This window comes from Salmo salar, chromosome ssa22 (assembly GCF_905237065.1).
Source record: "Salmo salar chromosome ssa22, Ssal_v3.1, whole genome shotgun sequence".
Classification (NCBI taxonomy): domain Eukaryota; kingdom Metazoa; phylum Chordata; class Actinopteri; order Salmoniformes; family Salmonidae; genus Salmo; species Salmo salar.
Genome location: NC_059463.1, coordinates 22,909,798 through 22,931,973, shown reverse-complemented (window position 1 = coordinate 22,931,973; position 22,176 = coordinate 22,909,798). Strand labels below are relative to the sequence as shown.

Sequence of the window (22,176 nt, the reverse complement as noted above, 5' to 3'; positions counted from 1 at the left end):
CACTACTGAGCCTCATTTTGACTTGTTTTAAGGACATTACATCAAAGTTGGATCAGCCTGTAGTGTGGTTTTCCACTTTAATTTTGAGTGTGACTCCAAATCCAGACCTCCATGGGTTGATAAATTGGATTTCCATTGATTATTTTTGTGTTATTTTGTTGTCAGCACATTCAACTATGTAAAGAAAAAAGTATTTAATAAGATTATTTCTTTCATTCAGATCTAGGATGTGTTGTTTAAGTGTTCCCTTTATTTTTTTGAGCAGTATATATATATTTAATCACTCATTTCAATCTCGACACAGCCTTTTTCTCAAATGTTTGGGAGGGCTTTTAGACCATTCCTCCATACAGAATCTTTCCAGATCCTTGATATCCTTTGTCTACTCTTATGGACTGCCCTCTTTAATTCAAACCACAGATTTTCAATGGGGTTCTATTCTAGCGACAGAGATGGCCCATGCAAAATGTTGATTTTGTGGTCAAGTAACCATTTCTTTGTGGATTTTGATTTGTGCTTGCAATTATTGCCTTGCTGACAAGTGTCAGCCTCCTGACAGAGGCAACCAGGTTTGGGCTAAAATGTCCTGGTACTTGCTAAAGTTCATGATGCCGTTGACCTTAACAACCACCACCACCATATTTTACTGTATGAAGTACGTTTCTGCCTATGCAGATTTAATTGACTGTGTGATTGGCTGTGGCATTTGTATGTATGGAAGAAAGGATTGGAGATGTGGCTTTGTGAAGCATTGTGAATCTGATTAATAATGGCGCTCAACAGAGTGCAATCACTGGGGAGCAGGGTCATGGGGGTTGGCCGGCCCAGAGGGGGTAAGAAGAGGATCTCTGCTTTGAAAAAGAGAGCATTAGCGTCTTCTTGCAGCCTCACTGATCCTTTTATACAGTAGGCCCGTAGCTGTCAGCCTGCTCCTGCTGTCTCAGTTTGATCTGACAGCCCCTGCCTGGCTCACCACACCCTCACTTTTTTCAATTATTCAGGCCCACTGAGTCACTCTAGGGCTGGAGATCAGCAGCCGGGTGTAACTGAAGATCACAGAGATATGGGAAGATAGAAGTAGAGATACAGATGGAGAAAGGGAGATGGAGCAATATCGAGAATCAGTAAGAGGGAGGATGATGGAGAGAAAGAAAGACAGACATTGTGGGGAGTAAGAGCGATTTCACACATTGGTAGCATTATCTGACCTGACAGCATGAGTCAGTGCAGCTGATGGGCGTTTGATGCCAAAATCATGTTGAAGTGTGAGATGCTTTGATGATACAATCAGATCTTTTTCAGGACCAATCATAACCCTGTTTCACTGCAGTGTAGTGAAATGTAGACATCTGGTGAACAATCCACAACTCAAAAGTAACTCACAACTTATATAAGATGTGTACCATGCCAATGACTTTCTAAAGAGCAAACAAAATTGTTATTTCCAGGAGAGGGGCTGTGAGCTGTGGTCAGGGAAACAATGAGAATCCAAAATTACAATGCTGGAATGCACCATCTCCAAAATATTCGTGAGAATCCAAAACCCACATTTCACATGCCAGATTCATCAAAGGACTGACTGCAGGACTACTGTAGTCTCCTTTGGTGCTTACTGAGAAAAGTTATCCTCTCCTGTTGGGAAGACAGTGGTAGTTCCATGATGGGTGGGGGATGTACAGTATGAATAACAATGTAAAGAAGATCTACATCTCTACTATCAGCCTAGTTGGTTTCTGATTAGTATTGTTTGTGATGGAGCAGGAGATGAAAACAGTTGGGGAAATTGGCCTCTTTCATTGAAGGCAAAGTACTTAAATATGTGTATTACAGAAGAAGCCATACATTCTAGACTTATTTTTTCTTATATTACTGTAATTTAAAGCAACATATCAGTAAATAGGGAAGACAGTTAAAAGTATACTTGAATATGTATGTTATCAAGGTTGAAACTGTTAAATTCTCCCAATAATTAATACAAAAGATAACACTTGATTACAGATATATCATCAGATCAGTGGCGACCCGTCATTCAGGGCCTGTTATTTTGGCATTAATACATGTCACATATCAGTTAGCATAATAATAATTTTATCTGGGTGTGCGCCAGCTCATGTTTTTTATTCGACATATAAGTTTGCAAACAATGTACAAAAAAATCACTGAGTTATTAAAGCCGCATACAAAAATTGTCCCTTTTTTGCTTTCTTGAGTAAGGCAGCTCCAAAATGCAGGTGTTTCAGCCTAGCTCAGTGCTTTCTGTGGTGGTGGGCCAGCCAAATCAAAGTTTCAAATCAAAGTTTATTTGTCACGTGCGCTGAATACAACAGGTGTAGACCTTACAGTGAAATGCTTACTTACAGGCTCTAACCAATAGTGCGAAAAAGGTGTGTGTGTGTGTGTGTGTGTGTGTGTGTGTGTGTGTGTGTGTGTGTGTGTGTGTGTGTGTGTGTGTGTGTGTGTGTGTGTGTGTGTGTGTGTGTGTGTGTGTGTGTGTGTCTGTGTGTGTGTGTGGGTAAGTAAAGAGCAACAGTAAAAAGACATTTGAAAATAAGAGTAGCAAGGCTATATACAGACACTGGTTAGTCAGGCTGATTGAAGTAGTATGTACATGTAGATATGGTTAAAGTGACTATGCATATATGATGAACAGAGAGTAGCAGTAGCGTAAAAAGAGGGGTTGGCGGGTGGTGGGAAACAATGCAGATAGCCCGGTCAGCCAATGTGCGGGAGCACTGGTTGGTCGGGCCAATTGAGGTAGTATGTACGTGAATGTATAGTTAAAGTGACTATGCATATAAGATAAACAGAGAGTAGCAGCAGCGTAAAAGAGGGGTTGGGGGGGGGGGGGGGGCACACAATGCAAATAGTCCAGGTAACCATTTGGTTACCTGTTCAGGAGTCTTATGGCTTGGGGGTAAAAACTGTTGAGAAGCCTTTTTTGTCCTAGACTTGGCACTCCGGTACCGCTTGCCATGCGGTAGTAGAGGGAACATTCTATGACTGGGGTGGCTGGGGTCTTTGACAATTTTTAGGGCCTTCCTCTGACACCGCCTGGTGTAGAGGTCCTGGATGGCAGGCAGCTTTGCCCAAGTGATGTACTGGGCCGAACGCACTACCCTCTGAAGTGCCTTGCGGTCAGAGGCCGAGCAATTGCCGTACCAGACAGTGATGCAACCGGTCAGGATGTTCTCGATGTTGCAGCTGTAGAACCTTTTGAGGATCTCAGGACCCATGCCAAATCTTTTTAGTTTCCTGAGGGGGAATAGGCTTTGTCGTGCCCTCTTCACGACTGTCTTGGTGTGTTTGGACCATTCTAGTTTGTTGTTGATGTGGACACCAAAGAATTTGAAGCTCTCAACCTGCTCCACGACAGCCCCGTCGATGAGAATGGGGGCGTACTCGGTGCTCCTCTTCCTGTAGTCTAAAATCATCTCCTTAGTCTTAGTTACATTGAGGGATAGGTTGTTATTCTGGCACCACCCGGCCAGGTCTCTGACCTCCTCCCTATAGGCTGTCTAGTCGTTGTCGGGGATCAGGCCTACCACTGTTATGTCGTCTGCAAACTTAATGATGGTGTTGGAGTCGTGCCTGGCCATGCAGTCGTGGGTGAACAGGGAGTACAGGAGGGGACTGAGCATGCACCCCTGGGGAGCTCCAGTGTTGAGGATCAGCGTGGCAGATGTGTTGCTACCTACCCTCACCACCTGGGGGCGGCCCGTCAGGAAGTCCAGGATCCAGTTGCAGAGGGAGGTGTTTAGTACCAGATTCCTTAGCTTAGTGATGAGCTTTGAGGGTACTATGGTGTTGAACGCTGAGCTGTAGTCAATGAATAGCTTTCTCACATAGGTGTTCCTTTTGTCCAGGTGGGAAAGGGCAGTGTGGAGTGCAATAGATATTGCATCATCTGTGGATCTGTTTGGGCGGTATGCAAATTGGAGTGGGTCTAGGGTTTCTTGGATAATGGTTAATGGTGTTGATGTGAGCCATTACCAACCTTTCAAAGCACTTCATGGCTACGGACGTGAGTGCTATGGGTCTGTAGTTATTTAGGCAGGTTGCCAATGTGTTCTTGGGCACAGAGACTATGGTGGTCTGCTTGAAGCATGTTGGTATTACAGACTCAATCAGGGACATGTTGAAAATGTCAGTGAAGACACCTGCCGGTTGGTCAGCACATGCCCGGAGCACACGTCCTGGTAATCCGTCTGGCCCAGCAGCCTTGTGTATGTTGACCTGTTTAAAGGTCTTACTCATGTCGGCTACGGAGTGTATTCACACAGTCGTCCGGAACAGCTGATGCTCTCATGCATGCCTCAGTGTTGTTTGCCTCGAAGCGAGCATAGAAGTGATTTAGCTCATCTGGTAGGCTCGTGTCACTGGGCAGCTCGCGGCTGTGCTTCCCTTTGTAGTCTGTAATAGTTTGCAAGCCCTCCACATCCGACGAGCATCGGAGCCGGTGTAGTATGATTCAATCTTAGCCCTGTATTGACGCTTTGCCTGTTTTATGGTTCGTCACAGGGCATAGCGGGATTTCTTGTAAGTTTCCTGGTTAGAGTCCCGCACCTTGAAAGCGGCAGCTCTACCCTTTAGCTCAGTGCGAATGTTGCCTGTAATCCATGGCTTCTGGTTGAGGTATGTATGTACAGTCACTGTGGGGACGACGTCCTCAATGCACTTATTGATAAAGCCAGTGACTGACGTGGTGTATTCCTCAATGTCATCAGAAGAATCCCGGAACATGTTCCAGTCCGTGATAGCAAAGCAGTCCTGTAGTTTAGCATCTGCTTCATCTGATCATTTTTTTATAGACTGAGTCATTGGTGCTTCCTGCTTTAATTTTAGCTTGTAAGCAGGAATCAGGAGGATAGAGTTGTGGTCGGATTTACCAAACGGAGAGCGAGGAAGAGCTTTGTACGCGTCTCTGTGTGTGGAGTACAGGTGATCTAGAATTTTTTCCCCTTTGGTTGCACATTTAACATGTTGATAGAGATTTGGTAGAACTGAGGAACAGAGGTTAATACGGAGCGTTGATGGTTGGTAATGTTCTCTAGTTGCGCTGTGATTGGCTCAGTGTTCTATCACTCATGGGGACACTACGTCACTGCAAAATCTTTGGGGAGAGCCTGAAAATTCAAGCCCCTTGGGTGCTGCCATAGAGTTACATTAAAAGTGCACATCCAAGAAGGCTCAAGGTCATTGGCCACAGATAAAATGGTCAAATCACATTATATGTACCATAGCTTTGATTGGACTGATCATGTCAACATCATACTTCCAAAATCTTAGCTTGCAAGCTAGCAGTCATCTTGAATCAAGTTGACAATCTACTGGCAAATCCTTCACAATCCTTGTCATATGAAGAGAAATTTTAAATAAAACGTATAGGTGTACATCAGCCATTACACAACAAGTTGGAAATCGCAAATTCAGCATTGAGTGGTTTGAAAGGAATCAGTGGTTAACTGCAAGAATTGCTAAGCAATCACTAGCCTGCTATTCAGTGGAGTGGGTGTGTGGGTTTCAGGGTCTCTTTTCCAAGCTTTTCCAAGCTTAAAAGGATAAACATTCAACATTGGCCATACTGTCAATGTAGCATGACTTCTGCCATGTTTAAAACAACTGGAAACTCTGAACTGGGAAATGTCAGACTTCAGTGAGTTCAAGACAACTGGGAACTCAGAAAAAAACGAGTTCCGACTGGGAAAATATGTTTTGAATGGTCATCCAACTCGGAATTCAAGTCGGGAACTCTGGCATCTTTCTAGAGCTCTGACCTGAAGAGCACTGACGTCATGATTCAACCTTGTTTTTTTCAGAGATCACAGTTGACTTGAAAGCACCATAAATCCAGAGAATGCCAGACTTTTATGACAAAGTTTGATGACAAAATTTTCCCACGAAGGACCGCCGCACCACCTTCCTGTTCAAGTGAGGGCAGCACAACACGGTTGAGTCCAAAAATGTATTGTATGCTGCTGCATAAATGATGTAATATGCAAGGGAGAAATGTATACTGTAGCTAAGAAAGTAATACTAAGTGTATGTTGTGTAGTAAGCTGTTAGTAGTCCATGTGTCTCACCCTAATAATTTGCTCCCTTTTCCCTTCATAACTTAGCCTACTGTCCAGACTTGGTGGTGCACATGTAGCCTTTAGCCTGTTTTAGAGAAATGTCATCATCGAATATTGTAAGAGCTTTCATTGTCTGCTTATATACCCCCTTTATTTATCCTACAGTTCTGACTTGGTGTACAGGGAGAATACTGTAAGAACGGCCCACGTTCTGAATTCTATTGCTGTACATTTCAAAAGTGCCGTACAAATAGTTATATTGACTTCGTCCATCCTAGCTCTCTAATTATTGTCTTAATCAAAATTATGAATTGCCTCTTATCCGCACATCGTCCCCTTATGCCATAGTTTGTAGATCTCAATCGTCAGTAAAAACCACATTTGTTTAAGCAAGTCAGCGATATCAGCTATGTTTTTTTTTAAAGGCAGTAAATGAGGCTAAATGAACTGTTTTGCTGCCAGACACGGCTCCGCTGATAGCCAAGTGTAGCAGTGGTAAGGTTTTGGGACTGCTGAATGCCATAACAGTTTGTGGGCACCGTTTGTCACCGTTATTGTGCAATTAATGTATTGTTTAGTGTTGAGTTGTGGCTTTGCTGGTGTGCAACAACAACAAAAGAATGGGAGTTTGCCCAACATGATTTACATGCCAAAATCACCACTGCATCAGATAGATTGCTGTCTTATATTGGCTGCATGGTGGGAGATGAGCAGAGTAAAGCCTCTCCTGCAGTGAGGTTTATGTAGGGAGAACACACCAGACACAGACCCCCAGGGCCCAGATTCCAAGCAGGCACCCATATAAATAATGTTCCAGAGTGTGGACTACATTTCATACCCATCTGAGCTAAACCTCAATTTTCATGCTCCAGCCAACATGAGTCCTTCTCTGTTTTTTCAACTACTATACCATGCCAAGGACTCTGTGGCTAGTGTCCATTCACATACCACACAAGCCACAGCAGTGCATGCTGTTGACAAGCTACACTAAATGCAGGAAACCTCAAATGCTGACTATCGGTTTGTTTCAACTTTACATCCCATTTATTCTACATTGTTACAGAGATCTACTTTCAAATCATTTCCAACTGCACTATATTTTTGATTTTCATAAATCCTACTTTTGGTAAGATATATGAAACATTCTAATATAAACATTTCATTAATTAATTTGTGTTCCATTACACATTTCTTAATGAAATTACAAATTTGTTCTATTCCATTCCAAATGGTTTCCAGAATGCAAAGTGCAACCACAATCAGTTCTAAGCAAATTGACAATATCTCTACTATTTCAGAGGGGTTGGGTTAATAGGTGAAGACAAATTTCGGTTGAATGCATCCAGTTCTGCAACTGACAACTACACATTTCCCCTTTTCCTTCCCATTGACAGTACACATACCAATAACGTTATGACAACATCTTATGAAAAACCAACAGGACTCCCTTTATTGGCTAAGGGATCTTGCCACAGCTTCTGTTTTTGGAAATACTGGTGGGTGTGTTTCTGACTCTTTTCATTCAGTGCCTCCGGGAAGTATGTACAAAGAACATGGAATACATACCATTTCAATAATAAAAACAAGTTTAAACTATACATTCAAATATAGCCTCTACTTTCCTCATTGCAATGTTTTCACTTCTCCCCCCCAAAAAATGATGAGGTAGATTCTGTTTACTGTTTGTCTTCTGTTTAGGTCGAGGGAGCGGATGAAATAAAATATTCATATAAAAATCGATCCCTTTACAGTAGGTTTCTAAAAAGTAACTGGTTTCTTTAAAAGGTTGATTAATCCAAAGTCATACAATTGACAGAAAACAAATAGGTGGGCAGCAACATTTCTTTATCATTAATACTGGGAGGTCATTTTTTTCCATATAATGATTGATATCAATTCAGAGTGATACCCTTCTCTTAAACCCACTGATATGACAGAATTCTTGAAATAGTTTTGGTGTTACCAGAATGATGAACAATGCCAAAGTTGAGTAACACAACCTATCCTATATGTTACAGTTGAGTGAAAGTGATATCCTCCTATTTACTCTAAAACTGAATCTGGTTGAACGTCACCAATGCTCAAAACACTCATCTTTAAATGCCCTTACAGTGGTCCCAAAGTCATTCAACTGAACATTATTATTTTTAAATCAACAATAGAAAATCCCCACACAAAAAGATACACATTACAACAGGAAAAAAGGTGTAGGAGTATTACACGTATAAGGAGAGGAGGGGCCTGTGGGGTGCAGGAGGGGGGTTGGAGTGAAAGGTCAGCAGAGGAGGCGGGTGAGCGTGAGGAGAGCTGCCAGGCTGGGCAGAGCAGGGCTGAGACTAGAGGCTCCACCAGATGACATGCAGTGGTCTCTGTTCTGGCCGATGCAGGCAGCATAGGCCATGACATGGGGAATGTAGTTCTGCTCGTGGACACCGTGCAGCAGATGAGCCATGGGGCCCTTAGCAAACACAGCCACATCCTCTCCTCCATGAGTCTCCATACGCAGCGGCACTGCAGACTGGGCCTGGTAGTTATTTCCCTCTGGAGAGAGGGGTGGGGTGGAGAGAGAGAAAGGGAAGGAGAAATAGATCAGATGGATGATTTCTGGCATACCAAAGACCAAGTGGTGTTCTCTATGACAGAGGACTGTCAAAATGGCACTACGTCAATGACAGTAAGACTTTACTTACGATAGTCAAGGGTGGAGACGTTCTCTCTCAGACCGTTGATAACTTTGAACCCTGGTCCGTTCCCATATAAGATGGCGGTAAAGGGTTTCTGGTCCACATCACTCAACATGGGAGCCAGTCCTGTAGACAGAGAGGAAAATAATACCCCACCTCCATCACGATCCATTGTGAAACAAAGTGAATCAAATCAAATTGTATTTGTCACATGCACCGAATACAACAGGCGTAGTAGACCTTACAGTGAAATGCTTACTTACAAGTCCCTAACCAACAATGCAGTTAAAAAAATATGAATAAGAATTAAAAGTAACAAGTAGTTATAGAGCAGCAGTAAAATAACAATAGCGAGACTATATACAGGGGGTACCAGTACAGAGTCAATGTGCAGGGACACCGGTTAGTCGAGGTAATTGAGGTAATATGTACATGTAGGTAGAGTTATTAAAGTGACTATGCATAGAATCATACCCAGATGACTGATACAGTGTATCTACATAAAATCCATGGTTGAAAAATTATTCATTACTCACCAAAAATGGTGTTCCCTCTTGGCGTGTAGCCTCCGAAGTTGAACATGTGAGAGTGGTCAGCAGTGACGACAGTCATTGTGTCATAGATGCTGGTTATGAGGCCGGCGCGGCCGATGGCCCGGTCCATCTCCACTGCCTCATGTAGGGCCTGCTTGGCTTTGCCCTCATGATGTCCGTGGTCGATGCGCCCCCCTGCCAGCGCACAGCCTGGTTAACCTCTCTCTCTCACGCAGATGAGAACATCTAGCACCAGCATTGGCAAAGCAGCCTCAGCTGTGCAAACTTTACATTCACATTATATAAATGATTAACCTGATGCAACACATATTTACTGGTGCCAGAGTAAATGTGATAAAACACTCACCCTCCACCAGCAGATAGAATCCCCTGGGGTTTTTCCTCAGGATCTTGATGGCCAGCTCCACCATCTCTGTCAGGGAAGGATCTGTCTCAGTGTTTCTCTCCAGGTTGTAGGGAAGATCTCCCGGCTCAAACAGACCTGTGTTAACACAGGAAGCTCGGTTTAATACTGAGAAGATGATTAACAGTGATCAACATGCAGTGTATCAGAAAACTGTCATTTATACTGTAACTCTAATTGGGTATTATCAACTAGTGTGTACATGGTATTGTTGTTTCTTGCTCATTAACATATTTTGAGGCTTGCCTTGTAAGAAGTTATATTTGTTGCACCTGTTAGTGAGAATGCTGTACCAATTTAACTGGTATGTGGTAGTAGTGTGACATGAATTAAAAATGTATAGGGGACAGATTGGAGTGGCAGCAAGTCCTTTATGGTTGAACATTTTGCCATACATTTTTGTTCTGTTTTGCCATGTAATCGCTGCCAGTTTGTGCAAACTCAAAATATTAATTGATATGCTGTATGTGTAAACACATTACTTAGCAGCCAACCTGCTTGCACCAATCCCATGTAATTACAGTAAAATACTATGAAATGTAAATCCTATCTCCCCTCAATGAATTTCATTCATTCATTATGATTATGGTAGCATTTACTTTTTTACATTATAATACAGTCAATTCTACAGTACTGCTTTGATACTGTATTTAGGTTACAGTAGGTAGTTGACAATGAGCTGCCTATAAATTACTGTCAAATTCACAGCAACCACTTTATAGTGTGACTACAAAAGATGAAACAGGCAGGTCGTAAAAATCTATATATACTGAAGAAAAAAATAAACACAATATGCAACAATTTCTAAGATTTTACTGAGTTACAGTTCATATGAGGAAATCAGTCAACTGAAATAAATTAATTAGGCTCTAATCTATGATTTTACATGACTGGGGACACAGATACACTACCGGTCAAAAGTTTTAGAACACCTAGTCATTCAAGGGTTTTTCTTTATTTTTACTATTTTGTACATTGGAGAATAATAGTGAAGACATCAAAACTATGAAATAACACATATGGAATCATGTAGTAACCAAAAAAGTGTTAAACAAATCAAAATATATTTTATATTTGAGATTCTTCAAATAGCCAACCTCTGCCTTGATGACAGCTTGGCACACTCTTGGCATTCTCTCAACCAGCTTCACCTGGAATGCTTTTCCAACAGTCTTGAAGGAGTTCCTACATATGCTGAGCACTTGTTGGCTGCTTTTCCTTCACTCTGTGGTCCGACTCATCCCAAACCATCTCAGGGTCGGGGGATTGTGGAGGCCAGGTCATCTGATGCAACACTCCATCACTCTCCTTCTTGGTAAAATAGCCCTTACATAGCCTGGGGGTGTTCTAAAACTTTTGACCGGTAGTGTATGCATTTGTTGGTCACAGATACCACAGATACCGGTGTAGGCCGTCATTGTAAATAAGAATTTGTTCTTAACTGACTTGCCTAGTTAAATAAAGGTTAAATAAAAAATTATAATATGTCTGGTGAGTATGCAGGCCATGGAAGAACTGGAACATTTTCAGCTTCCAGGAATTGTGTACAGATCCTATCATGCTGAAACATGAGGTGATGAAGACGGATGAATGGAAGAGAAATTAACATTGAATTCTCTGGCAACAACTCCGGTGGACATTCGAATTGCACACAGTCTCAAAACTTGAGACATCTGTGGCGCATTGTGTTGTGTAACAAAACTGCACATTTTAGAGTGGCCTTTTGTTGTCCCCAGCACACGGTGCACCTGTGTAATGATAATGCTGTTTAATCAGCTTCTTGATATGCCACACCTGTCAGGTAGATGGATTATCTTGGCAAAGGGGAAATGCTCACTAACAACAGGGATGTAAACAAATTTGTGCAAAACATTTGGGAGAAATAAGCTTTTTGTATGTATGGGGGAAAAAATGATATTTGATTTCAGCTCATGAAACATGGGACCAACACTTTACATGTTGCGTTGATATTTTGTTTAGTGTACAACCAACAATAAAAAAAAGAACTCACCCAAAATGTAATCCACATTATTAGGATTTACTGTTAGAAGTTCTCTCTTGTTCCATACATACTGGGCTTTCTGTTCATTTAAAAAAAGAAAACAATATATCATATGGGATTGATCTGAACATGCGACAACTTAAAACTATTCAAATGTCCTTGATAAGAAAAAAGAGAAAGGAGGAGGACTGAGAGAAGAACATGGAGGAAGCAGCAGGACATGGTGAAGAGGAGTGAAAGACGGACTAAGACGGAGCAGCTGACCTTGTTTTTCATTCTGTTAGTCCACTCCTCCACCAAGTTCCTTCCATCTTTGCGGGTACCAAAATGTTTCTTATCTCCAGGATACTCCACATCTGACTGGTTTTTGGGGAACATGTACTTTCTCCCTCCTCCCATAATCACCTAGACATACATTATAGAGATAAAACATTTGATTTATCTCTATGGAAATCCACAGCAAGAATAATTAGGAGAGGAATTACTGTCTGTGAGTCGTAACATTACAGGTGCAAGTTGCTCAATATTACTGGCTGAACAATGGACACAGTTTGCATGCAGGATTACTGGATGTTTTCTGTAATATCTGGATCCATATTATATGCTGTGACTCACATCGATGTTGGGAATGTTCTCAAAGAGCTGCCTGGCGATGTCCTTGCAGCCTGCCTGTACTGCCTCAGCGGGCATTTCACCATCAGAGAACCAGTCCCTATCCACACAGTGAGCGTAGGCTGCGCTGGGGGTGGCATGGTTCACACGCGTTGTTGTGACTATTCCCACTGACTTGCCTGGGTGACAAACACACAAACAGTTTTCGAACGTGCCGCTTGGATTCTGTGCAATAGTCTGCTAGATCTGAAGTCAACCAATTGATCCAAAGAATCTGGAAATTCTAAGAGTAATTGCTATATCAGACAGATAATTGTGGTGTATAAATATCTCCACTGAGAATCAGTGGGTCAGCAACTAAAGAGCTAACGTCTGTTCCTGAGGTGATTATGTGAAGTATCTATTTCTGTGTTATGTGAAGAGCTCAGGTCATAAGGTCACAGCCTGCCTGGTCTGGTCTCTGGGGAATGATTGGATCCCTGATCATCTGTAGCTATAAACTCCCCATTGACATCCATGCATGCCTACAGTATGTTTACAATGTTATCATGCTGTGTCTCTACTGCTTATCCCAGGATGGCCAAATAAGCCTTAGTAGATCTGGTGTGGAGAGGTAGTGTGAATAAACATGTTATGATGACACTGTACCTGCTTCCTTGGCCCATCTTAGGATGGAGGTGACCTCATTACCCTGTGTGGTGTTGCACTGGGAACGGACAGCAGCTGCACTCACGCCCACAGTGCCCTCGTTGGCCTTCACCCCACAGAGGTATGCCGTGGCGGTGCCCGCACTATCTGCTACCTGGGCATTTGTGTTATACGTCTGCAGAGACAGCACAGTACCATGTGTCAATTATATAGAATTGTAGTAGGAGTCATTGTTGTGCATGCCGTGTTTTTGTTATACACCCCCTCCAAACATCTTCACCTCTAAATGCACAGATTGTGTAATTACATGATAAATAATGTGTGGAATTTGCTGCTCCATTAACAGTGCAGATACAGTAGTTACATTATGTCTGGCTTCTTGACAAGTATGTAACATAATAACACATCATATCGTACGCCATACACTAGTGGTCACCAACATTTTCTGAGTCAAGCTCACTTTCCGAGTCAAAATAAAATGCAAGCCGAGATCTACCGTTGTCACGCCCTGACCTGAGAGAGTCGTTTTTCTCTGTTTGGTTAGGTCAGGGTGTGACATGGGGTGGGCATTCTATGTGTTGTATGTCTATGTTGTTTTTTCTTTATTGGCCGACATATGGTTTCCAATCAGAGGCAGCTGTCATTCGTTGTCTCTGATTGGGAATCATACTTAGGCAACTTTTTCCCCACCTGTGTTTGTGGGATATTATTATTTCTGTGTGTATACGCCACAGTTGCGTTACGTTTCTTGCAGTTTACCTGTTTATTGTTTTGGTTCGGTTTTCTTCTAATAATGTCACGTCCTGACCAGCAGAGGGAGTAGTGGTGTAGTATTTTGGTCAGGACGTGGCAGAAGAAGTCTGTATGTGTTGTCTAGTATGTCTGTTTCTGTGTTAGTCTTGTGACTCCTGATCAGGAACAGCTGGGGATCGTTGTTCCTGATTGGGAGTCATATATTTAGGAGTATGTTTGTCACTTGGGTTTGTGGGTGGTTGTGCTAACACTGCTAGTCTTTTGTTTGTGCGTAGCCTGTTAGCATGTCATTAGTAGTTATTGTTTTTCCTGTGGATGCTTTGCTCGTATCTATTAAAAGGATGAGTATCCACATTCCGTCTGCAGTTTGGTCCATTCAACACGGCAACACTTGTGACAAATAAAGATGTGGAATTACCGGCACGCTGCGCCTTGGCTCATATATGACAGGGAATTTGAAGATAGAGAACGTGACAACCGTTCATATTTTTAAACATGACTTAAAAAGCGTAAGCCTATGTATGCAACATTATCCAGCTGATTGTGAAACTCAAGTTGCACTGAATTATTTCTGCCTCATGCAACAATTCATGTTGTTAATCCAATGTCCAGATAAAGTGAAATATTACTCGAGAGACAAGCCGATGCAAGCTCATCGAAACACCTTTCTATTGTCATTCATTGCAGCTGCAGTGCTGGTTGTAGCGTGACTAGAAGTAGGGAGAACGTGCATTTTATGGCTTATAATTGAACACAGCATTGACAGTGCTGAATAACAATAAAAACAGCAGCTCTTTGCTGTATTCGTTGAGTCTCTCTCTAGTCATGGTTTAACATTTTGAAACCTCCCAGTATGAACTTTGTTGTGCGCTCTAAGAATTTTTTTACAGTCTATGAGGAAACTGTGCAGACACGGTGATCTGAGCTATCTGATTGGCCAGCGGTAGGCCTGTAGGCACACTTGATTTGCTCTCTGAGCCTGTCGGGAAGGCAGAGTTCTACCTTCTGACACATGAACTGGTACAAAATGGGAACACTTTGCCTTCCTGGCGCTAGCACTGCTGCATCAAGTCCACCTACCGCCAACAGCACAAAAAAATATTATTAAAAATTGGAACGCAAGGCTTTATCATTGTTTGTTTTTTTACAGACATGTTTGGTGATCGATGAGGAAGGCCTTGGAGATCGACAAGTCGATTACGATTGACCGGTTGGACCACTGACGTAGACCATATGTGGCCTTGTATCTTGCTGGTGCAGAATTCATTGAGGGATAGTTCACCCAAATTAGAAAATGACACATTGGTTTCCTTACCCTGTAAACAGTCTATGGACAAGGTATGACTTCAATCCATGCTTTAGTTTAGTTTCCCTGTCACTGTTTCTACATGCAAACGTTTTAGCATTTGTGGCACAAATCCCATTGAAGTCATGGGACTGATATTCAAATCTATGTTAAAATCATCTATAAGGGACTTTGTTGAACTTCAAAATACATGTTTAAATATTTCGGATGATTTGGAAATGATGCGCAAAGAATGCTAATATCGGTCCCATGACTTGAATGGGGTTTGTGCCACAAATGCTAAAACATTAACATGTGGAAACAGTGCCAAGGAAGCTAAACCAAAGCATGGATTCCTAAGGAAACCAATCTGTTATTTTGTAATTTGGGTGAACTGTCCCTTTACTTACAGATCAATATTGCATGCTATTTTCTAGCGCTTCTATGGGATAACAGACCAGGTCAGACCTTGGAAAGCGACACAAAGGGGAACTTGTCCATCTCCAGCTGGGTCTCCTCTCCACTCTGTCCGCTCAGCTGCCCCTTCAGTATTCGTGCTGCAGTCACTGTGGGAATGCCCATTCCTACACAACAAAAGCAAAGCGGTGCTCGCTCTGTTAGGGTGTCAATCTATTTAAGGGACTCAGAGCCTTTCCATCTCATGCATTAACACCATTTAGTTTTCCATCTGGTTAACATTGCTCTGTGCTCGCTTTTCACAGCAGCTGCTCTTCCCACTAAACAGACACCTATACATTTGGTGGAAAGGACCCCCCTTTTACTTGAGATCTGCCTTTTCACAAGTCAACGAGCTTGATCTTTTTAGAGTTGACTATCTATTTTTCCCTTAGTTTTCATATACACTACCGTTCAAAAGTTTGGGGTCACTTAGAAATGTAATTGTTTTTGAAAAGAAAAGCAATTTTTTTGTCCATTAAAATAACATCAAATTGATCAGAAATACAGTGTAGACATTGTAAATGACTGTTGTGGCTGGAAACGGCAGATTTTTTCTGGAATATCTACTGTACATCGGCGTACAGAGGCCCATTATCAGCAACCATCACGCCTGTGTTCCAATGGCACATTGTGTTAGCTAATCCAAGTTTATCATTTTAAAAGGCAAATTGATCATTAGAAAACCCTTTTGCAATTATGTTACCACAGCTGAAAACTGTTGTTCTTGTTAACGAAGCAATAAAACTGGCCTTCTTTAGAATAGTTGAGTATCTGGAGCATCAGCATTTGTGGGTTCGATTACAGGCTCAAAATGGACAGAAAGTAATAACTTTCTACTGAAACTCGTCAGTCTATTCTTGTTCTGAGAAATGAAGGCTATTCCATGCGAGAAATTGCCAAGAAACTGAAGTTCTCGTACAAAGCTGTCCCTTCACAGAACAGCGCAAACTAGCTCTAACCAGAATAGAAAGAGGAGGCCAGCATCCCGGAGTCGCCTCTTCACTGTTGACGTTGAGACTGGTGTTTTGCGGGTGCTATTTAATGAAGCTGCCAGTTGAGGACTTGTGAGGTGTCTGTTTCTCAAACTAGACACTCTAATGTACTTGTCCTCTTGCTCAGTTGTGCACTGGGGCCTCCCACTCCTCTTTCTATTCTGGTTAGAGCCATTTTGCCCTGTTCTGTGAAGGGACTAGTACACAGTGTTGTACGAGATCTTCAATTTCTCGCATGGAATAGCCTTCATTTCTCAGAACAAGAATAGACTGACAAGTTTCAGAAGAAAGTTCTTTGTTTCTGGCCATTTTGAGCCTGTAATCAAACCCACAAATGCTGATGCTCCAGATACACAACTATTCTAAAGAAGGCCAGTTTTATTGCCTCTTTAATCAGCACAATAGTTTTCAGCTGTGCTAACATAATTGCAAAGGGGTTTTCTAATCATCAATTGGCCTTTTAAAATGATAAACTTGGATTAGCTAACACAACGTGCATTTGGAACACAGGTTGCTGATAATGGGCCTCTGTAGTCTATGTAGATATGCCATAAAAGAAAACAGCCATTTCCAGCTACAATAGTCATTTACAACATTAACAATGTCTACACTGTATTTCTGATCAATTTTATGTTCTTTTAATGGACAAAAAAATTTGCTTTTCTTTCAAAAACAAGGACATTTCTGTGACCCCAAACTCTGCCTTCCCGACTAGTCTTGCTGTCAAAATAGATTATTTGGTAGAGGTTCTGAACTGACGTGCATGTCCTCTTTATCCAGCATGACTTTTTTAAGCATGGTAGTCATACATGACAGAGAAACGTGCACTGTATACTGCTGCATCTAAAAACATACAGTTAAGGTCCTTTGGGGTACACAGTTTAATGGGTCACTACATACAGCAACATAACACAAAGCAGCAGCCAAGTTATCTATTGGCATTGGCAGCATGTTTGTGTAATGCTTGATGGCTAACATACTCAACATCCGATTTTGAAAGTGTGACATTCTATTTACTTCTGACTGGATTATATCAGTCCACCAGAATGTTTTGATAAAAACGGCTATGGATTGATGAGGAGGATATACTCATTTTCTACAACAACCACTAGGAAAGATAATCTAGAACTGCATAAAAATATTAAATCAGTATGCGGCACATAAGCTCCTTGAGTGCATTACATTGCGTTAAGATTTCACTTTATCATACAGTATGGCACATACTCATGGATTGAAATAGGCTCCCGCAGTCATGGCTTACCATCACCAAGGAAGAGGATGAGGTTCTTTGCAGTGTTTTGGTTGAGCTTCTGAAGTGTGAGGGCATTCTTCAAAGTATGCTGGGCCCATGTGTTCCAGAACAGGGGATCTTTCTCTTGGTCTGCAACACGGAGATAGTTTTAGTTTAAATGAGGAGGAAAAGAGGCCAGTGGAAGTGATCTGTAACAACTGTGAAAGTAGTGGGACAAGTGGGACGGAATATGCCCAAATTAAATCAAACACACTTTGAGGTTTATCCATAGAAGCATTTTTTGATGCATTTTTTGATGCTTTTATCAAAAATTTGATAAACACAGAAAAGATAGAAGCCATTAATAACTTATTAACTTGTATTCCATAACTTAGTTATAACCTTTTTAATGTTTTACCCCCAGAAGATGACAAAGTTCCTTTGTGAGTAACTTATTGCTTTACTGTTTTCAAGTCTCAGCATGACATATAATATGACCAAGTATGGATGATAACATCAAAGAACCAACACATGTACTGTCTGTATTAATAATGACAAGTTCTGTAGGCTCTGGCAACCATAGAACCTCTGACAACTCCAGCGTGTAGGCTTCTTATTTCTGAAATCACATGTTGCCTACTGTAGCCTAGAACTGCACACACATGTATGATGTTACAACAAGAAGGAACATAATCTTCTTACTGTATGGGTAGAAATATTATACATCTGGAATCCATTTTGTGAACCTCTCTTGATCTGTACATAGTCTTTCAGGAGCTAAAATATTCTGGTTATTTTGAACAGAGGAGTAAGAAAACAGAGGTTCCATTGCCACACTGTAAAATACAGTGTGAACTTTGTTCAGCTGGGTAAATAGACTGACAGTTATAACCCTAACGAGCCGTGTTATTCTAAACAAGACGCAATAAACCACAGAAAAGTAGCACTTCCTTCATAAGAGCATTTGGAGACTTCTGCACATCTCCAATAAATCAAAGCCCAATTTTGTTTCTCTTCCTTCTCCCTGAAGTGTGCACTCATTCACTCCTCAAGCATTGGATTGGTGTAAGCATTGGCTAGAGTGAGTCTTCACCACATTTCCTAAACGAATCCCTTTCCTTTCAAATCTATGGGTAGGCTTGAACAAGTGCACACTTGAGGGAGAAGGGGAGAGAAACAGTTAGTATGTGTCCCCTCCTAGCTCTTTCTGATGGATTTCAGTCAAACAGTTGGATGCTGTTACAAGACAATACATTTATTGATGGGTTTGTGTCTCACCAGGAAACTGAGGCTTCCCCAGGCCTCCCCAGGCCAGACATGAGCAGATGATGAGAAAGAATGTCATGGTTGTAGTGTTACCTGGGACTACCGTCACATACCACATCCCAAACTAGAGTGAGTCTGGAAAATAAGGAGAAATCAGTACTGATGAAAGAACACACAAAGTTATGTTGATTGACAGAAATAAAGTTGATTAGTTTGCTGTAAAGTGCAACAAAGAAGGGGGGAGCAGGTAAGTTTCAACTTAGGCCTTCACAGTGAAAATAAATAGTGGTATTGTGGTAATGTAGTCCCAACCCGGTCCCAAAGGCTCTAGTTAGCCAGCCTTTAATATATTATTATACCCCCCTTCCTTTCCCAGTCCCTCCCCTCCCCCTCTCCTGTCCCTCTTTTGTGCTGTGGTCAAGGTCACTTTAATGGGATTGTGGGCCATAGCACAGAGAGATTTAACAGCCATAACAAAGCCGATTAACACCAAATGATTGACTGGTCACTTCGACCCATAAGTAAATGAGAGAACATTTTTAAATTAGGTTTAGAGTTTATAAAGAAGAGAGTAAGAATTTTTACACATGCTCTAAATAAGCATTATGTGCTTGAAAGAAAATGGTATTTCACAAAGTCTTGAAACTGTGTGCGATTGAGTCCTGTTACTTTGATATTAAAACAGACAACGCAAGTCCTACAAAATGTGTGTAAAATATGCTAAAGTTGAGCTCATACAAATCTGCTAGCTGGTCTCTAAGGAGAGGAGAGGTTTTACCGTGCCACATACGCAGGTCTATCCTCTGAGTGAAGCTCAGAAGTGGTCGGGCCCACCAATCGGCAGCACACTAGCCAGCCTGCAGGTGAAATAGCAGAGCAGTGCCAGGACGGTGACCAGGAGAATGCCAGAGAAAAAGAGGGTCACCGCCATCGAGAGTCCATCTTGGCCCATGGTGTCAAGGAGAAAAAGTGTCCAGGTTTGAATTCGTATAAAAAAGAAAGACAGATGTTTCCAGTTTCACCTGCCAGCTCAGTACCTGAGCTCTAGGGGGTGAGTCCCTGTACAGGGTTCAATCTGTTTGAGTGGATCTGGGATTAGCTCAGGGCTCAGTGACACAGGCTACTCCATTCTGGGATAACACTTACCTCAGACACATTCCCCCAAACAGATGACTTTGGCCATCCAAAATGTGATAGAAAAAGAAGAAATAAATCCAGTTCAACCAATGTTGTGTTCCAAATGGCATGTTTTGATCCTTTTCTTTTAAAAACTCTGGGTTTTGGCATTATCCTAGGGTATGCTGTACACTGCTACTGGTTCGATCCCGGGCTGTATCACAACAGGCCGTGATCGGGAGTCCCATAGGGCGGCACACAATTGGCCCAGCGTTGTCCGGGATAGGGGAGGGTTTAGCCGGGGTAGGCCGTCATTGTAAATAACAATTTGTTCTTAACTGGCTTGCCTAGTTAAATAAAGGTTAAATAAAAATAAAAGACAGAATATCTATGGTGATATTGTTAATGTCTCAGTGTCTCTAGCACTGGTATTCTTTCCCCCTCTGAACTACCATCGCCTTGTTGAGGAGATGATAAGATGTAATGCCTGTATAGCTTATAAAGGCTCCATAAATATCTGCATAAGACCATACAATGAGTTATTCATTCAGTCATTAGATAAGGCATGTACAGGAGAAATTGTAGATGAGATGATATCATCCTCTCCTAAGTATATGCTACACATTCCACTCCATTAGTGTCGACTCAAACACAAATCACCTTGGAAGATAAGTATGGCCATGTCTAGGGAGCAATGACTGTCTAATATTTGCAGTTGGTTCAAATAAACCCTGACAAGAACAAAGGCTTGCCATGTGTTTTATTTGTATCTGTTTACCTGTAAAATGTGAGCGTGTCCAACCAATTGAGGTATTGTGCGTAGCATGTGTATTAGTTATTTTCTAGAGAAATAGTATCTGTTGTGGATTCTGACATGTATTTTACTATGGTTGAGCACTCACTACTAGTTGACCTTTATAATGATGAAAATGAACATCCAACAGCATAGGATACAAACCAAAATGAATTAAATTGGCTGTATGTCTAGATACGTGATTTAGTGTGGTGATGTGAAAACTTGCAAACAATCATCACAATCTCAAAAATCCCGAAATCAGATATTGGTACAAACGCTAATAAAAAATGTTTTTACCAAAAGTAAGGTACGTATTGCTATTGTTGTATTAATGCTCAATCACGTGTTGGAAAGTTGAGTTCTACCTACAATAATCTGCAATCACAAAAACGTACAGAACAGCTACATTATAGCGTAATATAGCTTTAAGAAGATGGAAAGCGTTACACGCCATGAAACGATGAAGCGGATTGTTTAATTGCAGCGATTTTCCTGGCAATACAGCCAATTGCAATATTGTATTTTCATATTTTCTAAATAGCTTGCACGCGATAAACCATTGACATCTCCTGATATTCCAAAGTCTATTAGTGAAAAAGTTAAAGGAATAAACTTACTGCGGGATCTATTTAAGCTTCTTTAGCAAAAACACTTCTGTCCGTTGACAAACCACGTTCACCTTTTCATGTGTGTTCTTGAGGATCTTTTGACCATCCTTTTATAAGCCTATATGCTCTGTCTGGACGGCTGAGAATAGCGGTCGGTATTTCACCTCGATGGTGAGAATCACGCTATAAATAATGGCACCATAATATGAAGAGCTGGAGTGCCGCCTGTCGACCTGTTTCACTGTTGCATTTAGGCTACTCAAAATTATTTGTATTCAAGTTTTTCACGTTCATTTAAATCAGCCGAGTTCATTGTCAGCTTGTGAAAAACTGAAACATATTATAGGCCTACATACGTAATATAGAGGTTTATTAGCAGCTTATAAACTGTCATTAGTTCATTTATAGCCTAGTTTATAAATGCGTGAAAACAGTTGCTTGACAAATTGTGATAGTATATGACTGCGTTTAATGCACTATACTGACTTTTACAATTATTAGTCTATTGCAGTACAGCCATATTAACTCAGTAACTATGTGGCAAGCAGCTAAATAAGCACACATTTTCAACCAATGTATTATAACGGTTTATTACAGAATTATAAACTATGAATTAATAATTAGCAGTTTATAAACTAGATTATTTACATGCACCAATTTATCCTCAGTGATTTATGTTGTTCATTTTGTGTCCTT

The 22,176-nt window shown here is 41.4% G+C and overlaps 1 protein-coding gene across 2 annotated transcripts; it reads right to left on the bottom strand.

The window, feature by feature from the left end:
- Positions 1-7,495: 7,495 nt before the first annotated feature.
- ppb (Alkaline phosphatase) lies at positions 7,496-21,546 on the bottom strand. 2 transcript variants are annotated; one of them, NM_001139976.1, is given in 12 exon segments: positions 7,496-8,612; positions 8,762-8,881; positions 9,292-9,483; positions 9,656-9,790; positions 11,724-11,793; positions 11,979-12,119; positions 12,330-12,505; positions 12,975-13,149; positions 15,481-15,596; positions 17,725-17,844; positions 18,973-19,095; positions 21,490-21,546. In NM_001139976.1, coding segments are annotated over 11 exon segments (1,617 nt in total). In that variant the 5' UTR covers positions 19,079-19,095; positions 21,490-21,546; the 3' UTR covers positions 7,496-8,346.
- Between the last annotated feature and the right edge of the window lie 630 nt (positions 21,547-22,176).

What these genes read in the sequence shown, in the direction of transcription:
- ppb (XM_014166577.2), bottom strand. Translation starts at nt 19,078, where the DNA reads ATGTGGTATGTGACGGTAGTCCCAGGTAACACTACAACCATGACATTC. An exon ending in AGAACATTCCCAACATCGAT is followed by an intron (nt 12,120 to 12,329) that starts GTGAGTCACAGC and finishes ATGTATGTCTAG; the next exon opens with GTGATTATGGGAGGAGGGAG. An exon ending in TAATGTGGATTACATTTTGG is followed by an intron (nt 9,791 to 11,723) that starts GTGAGTTCTTTT and finishes GTGTTAACACAG; the next exon opens with GTCTGTTTGAGCCGGGAGAT.